General features: G+C 43.7%; 1 protein-coding gene across 1 annotated transcript; it reads left to right on the plus strand.

The window, feature by feature from the left end:
* The first annotated feature begins 277 nt into the window (after positions 1 to 277).
* On the plus strand, positions 278 to 1,174 carry LOC119852985 (taste receptor type 2 member 7-like). The gene is given in 1 exon segment (XM_038395211.1): positions 278 to 1,174. A coding segment is annotated over 1 exon segment (897 nt).
* The last annotated feature ends 8,257 nt before the right edge of the window (positions 1,175 to 9,431 follow it).

A 9,431-nucleotide genomic window follows, 5' to 3' on the forward strand; every position in this document is an offset into this window, starting at 1 on the left:
AAGAGGATATTCAAATAAAAGGCAGGAGAAAGGAGTAGATCACCACAAATGTAATAGAATCTTTCTGAGATTTTCATTCCAACAAACACACCTGAGTCTTCCATATTCAATAGCTGAAAAGATCTCGCATCTCACTTTTAGCTTGATACAAAGGCAGGACAGTACAAGTTTGGATAAGATACTAGAAGCCTGACATTTCAGTGAGGCATTTTCTTCTGGGACAATTTCTCTTGAAGCTTCAGAAGCTGGGCAAGCATTAGTGACCACAGGCAGAACCATGTTTCCTGCAATTATTATTGGTTTGATCGTTTTAGAAATTGAGTTCATTACAGGAATTATAGCAAACAGATTGATGATCGTTGTGAATTGCAGTGAGTGGATCAGAAGCAGAAAACTGACCTGTTGTGACATGATCCTGACTAGCCTGGGCATCTCCAGATTTTTCCTACAGTGCACATTTATCATTAATGGTACCATCTTTCAATTATCGAGAACATTGGCTGTTGTCTGGGTGTTTCTAAATACTCTCAGTCTATAATTTGCTGCCTGGCTAAGTGTCTTCTACTGGGTGAAGATTGCCAACTTCAGCCAACCTCTCTTCCTCTGCCTGAAGTGGAGAATATCAGGGCTAGGGCCACAGCTACTCATGGGATCCTTTCTGGTCTCCTTGGTCACCTGTCTCCGTTCAGTTAATGCCATAGACAGAAAGTATATAGACAATTCAATGAATAATCTGTCAGAAAACACCACCGGCGAATGTCAGTATAAGGTTGATTTATCTTCTAGCCTCTTTATTTTGTCCATGCTTGGATATTCCTCTCCCTTCATTATATTTATGATTTCCGCCATACTGTTAATCATTTCCCTGTGGAGACACAGCAAGAGGATGGAAAAAACCACTAGCAGCTCCAGGGACACCATTACCGAGGCTCATGTCAGAGCAATTAAAGGACTGATCTCTTTTATTTTCTTCTACATTTCTTATTTTATGGCACTAGTATTGTCAGAATTATTTACCAACATCAGCCCCTACTTCATATCATTATTGGCAGTGATAATGGGTGCTTATCCCTCTGGGCACTCTGTTATCCTAATTCTGGGTAATCCCAAACTGAAGAGAGTAGCAGTGAGGGCTTTGCACTTTGCCAGGTGCAGGCTGAGAGATGCGGTTTGATAAAACTGCTCATGATGAAACTCCACAAAGACGTCTCCTTTCTCCCCTCTATTTATTCATCAAATATTTTTTCCTACTTCAGCATGCACTAAAATTACAAGATTTCCATCCAGAGCTTTGCTTCTTGAGGATAGTGGTAGAGGACCATGTTAAACTTAGAGTGACATGATTCTTTTTTCTTTAATGTTTGTGAATTAATAACTCATGCAAGTCAAGGGCAAACTCCTATTGATTGTGAGCTAGATTTCCTGAGATTGAGGAACCCTGGAACTAATACAAATATCGAGTCATGCTGGGGTCCTTAAATGAGAGATATGGACTGGAACCCCATGTCCACGCTACAAGATCTCACAATCCCAGATAACTGGAAGGACCTCTAATGATCATCACATTAACAAATGCAAATAAATGATGGCCTAGAGAATCTACCCTATTGTTATGAAACGTGCTAGTGGCTGCCACCAGGTAAATCTTTGATCTTAAGACAATCACAGACCTAGTTAAAGTCAATGAGTGTGCTAAGCATTCTTTCAGACTCTATAGAAGGAGCTTTTAAGTCCCTTTATATAGTAGAGATAGCTATAAACAAAGGAGGAACTGTCCAAGGCACATGGCAGGTGTGATGTTACTGACATAACCTGTAACTGTATAGATCATTGTTGCAACCACTGTTATATATTTGCAAAAAATATTGTACAAAGTTGTTGGGTAGCTGTCTTTGGAAAGGTTATGATTTGATTATTATGATTATGCTATCTGTATGGGTGTACCATTTTTGTAGTTGAAGTTAAGAATATTGGCTATGTACTTGTATATCAATGTGTTTTGATTCTAAGTAGCCTCGGTGAAGCATTTGGTCAGCTTCTTGAGAAGGGACTATTCTCAGAAAGTGCCCAATCAAGAAACACTTAACAGACAATGGACTTTGGGAGATGCCAATCCACATCTGTGCTTTCCTGGGAACATTCAAACTAACATGTAAGCAATGGTGTCTGTCTGTAAAGAACTGAGTCATGCATGGACATGTGGCTTGCCTATGTGACTCCAGGCTCCACCTTGCTGCTGTAATCTTCCATAGGGCAAAGAATATAAAAGGCTGCTGCATCTCTTCCATTTTGCCTTCATACCTGCTTCTTACCTCTGGAGGGACTTTGCTACAAACTGAAGCTCTGAACAAAGGACTGAATGACCCATCCCAGCTGTGGATGTACTCCAGAGACTTGATTTGAACCTGCAGTTTATTCCATCACTGCTACAAGCCTGAACCAAGAACTTTGCCAATACTGTATGTAATTGATTCCATTTAACCAATTTTAGCTCTCATCTATCTTTCTTTTTATGAATAAACTTTTAGATTTTGGATTCTAAAGGATTGGAACAGCGTGATTTGTGGGTAAGATCTAACTTGTATATTGACTTGGGTCTTGGGCTTGGTCCTTTGGGATCAGGAGAACCTTTTTCTTTTACTAGGGTTTTGGTTTTCATAACCATTTGTCACCATAACAAGTGGCACTGGTGGTAATACTGGAAAACTGGAGTGTCTAAGGAATTGCTTGTATGACTTCTGAATTGCCAGTGGGGTAAAATTGAAGTCTTCTCTCTTTGGCTGGTTTGGTTTGCCTTGGTGAGCAAAGGAACCCCAGCCTTGGGCTGTAACTGCCCTGCTCTAAGCAATTTGTCCTGAATTGGTACTCTCAGTTGTGTCCCACCAAAGGCAGCATCAGGGTAAAATCAAAGTCTTCTCTGTTTGGCTGGTTTGGTTTGCCTTGTCTTGGTATGCAATGGAACCTCAGCCTTAGGCTGTAACTGCCCTGCTTTAAGCAATTTTTCCCGAATTTGTCCCTTGGGCTGTCTGAAGTGTCCCACCAAAGGGGGGAAAAGGTTGTTACAGCACGTTAGAGTTAAACTGTGGGCTGAAGAGTTTCCCTGATTGCAAATACTGAGGGTAAGATATTGGTTTTGTAGCCTTTCTGTGCTAGGGGCAAAAAGCCAGGAGAGAGCCTTGAGAAGCAGTTGTGAGTATGAGCTTCAAAGGAAGCAGGTGGCAGTGCTTCTGGGGCACAGCACTTGCTGGAATGGCAGACTTGGGGAATTTTGGGGAAACTGCCTGAAGTTCTTTGTTTCTACTGTGTTCAGGGGAACAGGAATTTGTATACACTTCTGTAAATAAACCAGATTACGCTAAAAAATATCACCCAGCTCATATCATCAATTTCTTATCCTAATGGAAACAACCTGGTGAGGCCCTGAATACTGGCTAATTGCTCATGCCAGTGGGGGCAACACTGGTGTTTGGGGCAGGAGAGAGCTTCCAAAGAGAGACATTGTGAACAGGTATTCCTGTTGACCCCAGTGGAAACAGATAATGAGGGTGTGCACAAAAATCAAAGCAAATCAGTATCAAATTGGGATTTAACCCTGGCCAAAAGAAATGAAAACAAAAGATGGAGATGTCCCATAAGGAACTAAAACAAGAGCTGGAGACATTTCAAAAGTATTGAAGTAATATCTGGAGGTTTCCTAGAAAGGACTAAGAAATTACCTGGAGTCAGAAATAGAAATTTTGTTGGAGTAGCAGCTAGAAAATTCCCAGTCTTGATGTAAGAAACCAAAATATAACCTAGAGAAGGAATTCAAAATGTTGTAGACCACTGTGGACACATGGACACATTCCTCACATGGATGAGGAATCAGGCCAGTCAGAGAGCTTGGGTACTTTACAGTACTTTCCTACCCCATTTGTAACCAACAGAGGCCCAGAAAGGAGAAGTCAGTTTGTTCCAGATCAAGTGATACAAAAGCCCATTCTCTCTGAGAGAACAAATTCTTGAGTCTTATTTTCCCCAGTTGAATGTCATAGCCCAAATGAATGTTTGGAGAGACGAAGAGAGAGGGAGTTTTCTGGCCACTATCTTGAGTGGAAAGAAGAAAAGGAGTACTTGTGGCACCTTAGAGACTAACAAATTTATTAGAGCATAAGCTTTCGTGAGCTACAGCTCACGAAAGCTTATGCTCTAATAAATTTGTTAGTCTCTAAGGTGCCACAAGTACTCCTTTTCTTTTTGCGAATACAGACTAACACGGCTGCTACTCTGAAACCTATCTTGAGTGGCCAGCTCTGATGGTGCAGCAGAATTTACCTTGGAAAAAAAACTGTATTGTCCGGATTTGTTACAAGCTCTTGACAAGCAGTTTGGAGCCAGCCATCAGTCTGGCTGGGCACAGTTAAGGGCTAGAAGCGTGTGGGAAAGACCTCAGATGGGAGACCCGAGGAGATTTGTGTTCCTGGAATATCGAGGTACCAGTGAAGACTTCCAGGACAAATTAGTAATTGATTAGTTCATAAAAGCTCAGCTGAACTTCAGTTTGCAGCTGAAGATCAGATAAAGGAGACCAAGGACACTTTTAGATTCTGTGGAATTTGCCACAGACACTTTTAAGCAGTTCACCAGAAAAGAAAGTAGCCACTAATGGAGAAGACGGAAACTGATCACCAGATCTGTGTTTAATGTACACTGTGGAACAGGAATTCTAATTTGGTTCATGACATTTTTTATGGGTTGAAAGCATTGTTAAATGTCGTTTGTAAAACAAGGGACATTGGCAATAAGGGAAAGATTAAGGGAAGCAGTTCTACTAAATGCTGGTACTGAAAAAGTTGAGTAACAAAAATGATTGTTATACCTATGAATCTGGTGAGGACAGAGCATCACAAATGCCTAGTGAAAGTCCCACAAATGAGGGAACATCAGGCTGAAGAGCCAGAGCTTGAAGATATAAGGGTCAGGCAGGCCCCACAGTATTTGTTTAGATCTGGGCAGTTAAACAACAGTAAAAGGAATTTAACTACTGAATGTGTAGTAGGAAGCATGGAATTCACAGGAATGGTGAATATGGGCTCAAACATAACAGTTATTAACTCAGACATGCTAAAAAGGCTAGGAAATGAGGGATCCAAAACTCAGACCTGCCTGGTCTTAAATAAAGACCGGGACTGGGGAACAGGTACCTATCCAAAAGTGGGGAAAACTGTGTTTAAAAAGTTGGACTCTGGAATTAAGCAAGAAGAGTGGATTAGCTCATAATTTGTTTGGATTCAATTATGTCCAATAACTGTATAGAAATGCCAGCAAATTCAGGCTGTGGAAATTCCTTTTAAAGATGTGGTTCTGGTTTAACAAATTACTTGTATGTACATGGGTGGTGGGTATAATAGGCAAAGCTTTCCCTGGCAGTGCCACTGACCCACCGCTGGACAACTAGGCCGCGGTGCCCCCTGCCTTCCCCAAGACCCCCACCACCTCCTCCATTCCACCCCACCCCCGAAGGTCCCCACTGTTCGCCACACTGCTAGGGCCAGCGGCTCGGTGGAGGCGGGGGGTCTTCAGGGCAGGAGGAGCTGGCGATCAGGGAGACTGACAGCTCAGCCCAGCGCTTGGTGGGGCTGGCCTGACTCTGGCAGCGGTGGGGCTGGCCCGGCACTCGGGGGACCAACGGCTCAGTCTGGTGCTGGGGCGGGGCTGGATGAGGCACACGGGCTGGGGCTCCTCTGGTTGGGGAGGCCCTTCAGGGCTTTTCCTTTTATGGGGCAGTTTAGGAGCTCCTACATGCGGGAGTGCGGGGACCTTATGCGGAAGGGGGGGCCCTCCCGATGCCCATGTGTATGTAGACAATTGATTTGCAGTGAACAAGTTGTCCTGCTACCATGGACCAGAAACCATAACAAAAGCTACCTGGTGTTTTAGCTTTCAAGCAAGGAAAGGATGGGGAGTGGCTGAAACCTGCTTTGAGACCCAGTGTCACAGGGGAACTTTCGTTGGTAAAGTTTTTGTGATTTCTGTCTGTTCACTGAATGTTTCTAACAAGCAGAAAATGGTAAAAGAAGGAATTTCAAGTGAAAAAAGGAAAACAGAGGCTGTGCAGAACTGGGCCTGTCTTCTGACACTCACAGATGTGCAGAGATTTGTGGGCTCTGCTGCTATTATAGAAAGTTTATTTGTGAGTTCACCAATATCGGGAAACATTGCATAGCTGAGTGAGAAAGCAAAACAATTTCAGTGGTCGACAGTGTGTGATTTGGCATGTACAGAACTGAAAGGGATCCTTGTGACTGTTCCTCTCAGCCTGTTTGTGTTTCAAAACCTCTTTCATGTTGCACATGGATACTCGTGCTCACAGATTGGCAGTCGTATTGACATAAGAATAAAAGGACCATCTGAGAAGGTGCCAGGGAAACAGAATTTTAGTCTGACTATGTCAGAGACTGAGTGCAGTTGTAGAAGCTGAGGCTGGAAGAATTGTGACACTCATGAATTCCCCATGAGGATAGAATGTGAGAAATCTGTTGCAACTTAGCAACTCCACAGAAACGCTCCCAAAATGCAGCGTCTCAGTCACGTAATCCATTTAATCTTGTTATTTGTAACCTGGAACTGCTTGTATCCATCTGCCTGCTAAACACTGGTCAGGGGCTTAAGAAAAAACAGTTGATCTGAAACTCCCTTTCATGTTCAGAGTTGTTAGTTGAATTGTTCTGGCTCATTCTATGGTCACATAATGATGCATGGCACCTCAATACAGCAGTAAATTCCGATCATAATAGCGAGGAAAATAGCTTATCTTGCCACCTCCTGTTGTGTTTAGTTATTAAACTTTCACTAACAGAACAGTGTTGTGGTTCTCAAAAGTGGTGCAGCACATCACACTGATTAGGATTTGCACACACGAGGTTGCTTTATATCTGACATCTCCACGGGATACGTGTGAATGATTTGCACAATATAATATTGAAGAACTTCAAGCACTTGCTCACTCTAGTGACCAATAGTAAATATTGCAGGTTTCTCTGTATAGTGCAGTTATTGTATGGCAGATGAAACCAAATTTCTGCTCTGAATTACACCAGAGGATATATGGAGTATTTCCACTGAAATCAGTGGCGTTATCCCAGATTTACGTTGATTACTGACGCAGAATCTGTCTCAATGTCTTTAAATTTGGGAGATTATTGTGCTGGTCAAATGTATATGGTTAATGATTTTTCTATTCTGTAACACACACACAGGCAGGGTAATTGGGCAACGCCGGACAAGATGTCTGGCTGGGCTCCCCCCACCATGACAGAGCTCTGAGGGGCAGGAAGGAGGACAGGGGAAACCCCGGGACATGCCCAGAGGTTGGAATCTCCTGGGATTCCCCAGGTTCTAGAGCCTGGACGCAAAGAGCTAGCCAAACAACCCCATGGGCAGGGTGCAGGCTATGAAGGGCTGTGGGATGGGAGGAGGCAGGCAGCAGGTGGTAGAGTGTGGGTCTCCCCAGCAGGCAGAATATTACAGACCAAACACTTTTGGTCCAGCTCAGAGACAGAGCCAAAGGCCACTGAGAGCACACCCAGCAAGGAGGAGGTATGCAGTATGGTGAGCATCTCCACAGGTTATCAAAACTGGGGAAACTGAGGCAAGAACAGAGTGACTCCGGCCAAAATCCTATCCAATGCTGGGGAAACTGAGGCATGTCTCAGGGAGGCTGAAGCCAAGAATCCAGCTGAAATTGGGGAGCAAATTTAGGGAAACTGAGGCATGGGTCAGGGTTGCTGTGACAAAGACTCCAGCCAAAATTGAGGAAACTGAGACAGAATCTGTGGTGGCTGTTGCATGATTGCAACTAATCTGTGAGGTCAAAATTGAGATGCATTTTGGGATGGCTGCAGCCAATATTCAATCAGAAATGGGGGATCAAAATTAGGGAAACAGTCACAGGTTGGGGTGGCTGAAACCAAACTCCCAGTGGATATTGAGAACCAAAATGGTGGAAACTGAGGCAGAGCTCAGTGTGGTTGCCTATAGAAACTGGGGACCAAATTTGGGAAAACTGAGGATGGCAGGACAGATCCTGAGGGGTGTGCTGGCATGCTTTCTGCATTTCAGGCCCTGGCCTGTAAAATGGGGGTACCTATGGTGGATGAAAAAAGCAGAAAGGCCCTCTACTAAGCTGATCTGCCTAGGCATTGTTAGATGTGAGGGTTGGAGGAACTTCTGGGATTGATTGTCGAGGCTAGAACAGCCAGGAAGTTGCAGTCCATTATTGGGCACCTTAACTTTGCATGCCGAGTGGTGGCCCTGGAGCAGGCACTTTGCACCTCACTGTCAAGTGCCACCATGGGAATAGCAAAGTCCAGCCATTGTATGAGAGTTAATAAAGAGAGGAAAGCAGATTTGGGGGCAGGTCCACCAACACCAGTTCCGGGCTCCAGGGGAGAACAGCCAATGGGACCCTAGAAAGGATGGCTGAGGTTTACGACACTACTTTTTATTCTATTGATAACACATTAGAACCCACTAAATGTAAATTGTGATGTTGCTTGATGTAGTTAACTTTTTTTTTTCCAGTTACAGCAGCAGTATTAAACAAATTGTGAGCCTAAATACAAGATGTAGAATTTGTTATTTTGAATTAGATATTTAAATTAAGTAACTACATTATGGAAGGAAATTGGAGAGATTCCAGCAGCGGGCAACAAAGATGATTAGGGGGCTGGGGCACATGATTTATGAGGAGAGGCTGAGGGAACTGGGCTTATTTACTCTGCAGAAGAGAAGAATGAGGGGGGATGTGATGGCAGCCTTCAACTACCTGGTATGAAATTAATTCTTTATAAGATATGAAGGATCGCATACAGTACATATGCTATGGAAGAGGAACTTGAAATAAAACATACAACACAAATTTTCATTGCTAGGAAAAACTCTTCGGTCCACTGAACGGCATTGGGCTGTTTCTTTTTGGTTAGGTCTGTTAGTGGGGTGGCGATTTGGCTGTATTGCGGTACAAATCATCTGTAATAACCGGCCAAGCCTAAGAAGGATTGAACCTGTTTCTTTGACTTTGGGATAGGCCACATTGGATAGCATCCACTTTGGCCTGTAGTGGGCTGATAGTTCCTTGACCCACCCGGTGTCCAAGGTAAATCACTCTGTTTAGGTCTATTTGACACTTCTTAGCCTTAACAGTTAGTCCCACCTCCCTTATGCACTCAAAGACTTTTTGTAGATGTTCCAGGTCTTCTGCCCAGGAATCTGAAAATATGGCCACATCGTCAAGGTAGGCAACAGCATACTCTCCTAATCCTGCTAGGAGACCATCTACAAGTCTTTGGAAGGTGGCGGGTGCATTCTGCAGCCCGAAAGGAAGTACATTAAATTCATACAGCCTGACATGTATGGTGATGGCTGACCTATCCTTGGCGGATTCATCTAGC

Source organism: Dermochelys coriacea, chromosome 3 (genome assembly GCF_009764565.3).
Source record: "Dermochelys coriacea isolate rDerCor1 chromosome 3, rDerCor1.pri.v4, whole genome shotgun sequence".
Taxonomy (NCBI): domain Eukaryota; kingdom Metazoa; phylum Chordata; order Testudines; family Dermochelyidae; genus Dermochelys; species Dermochelys coriacea.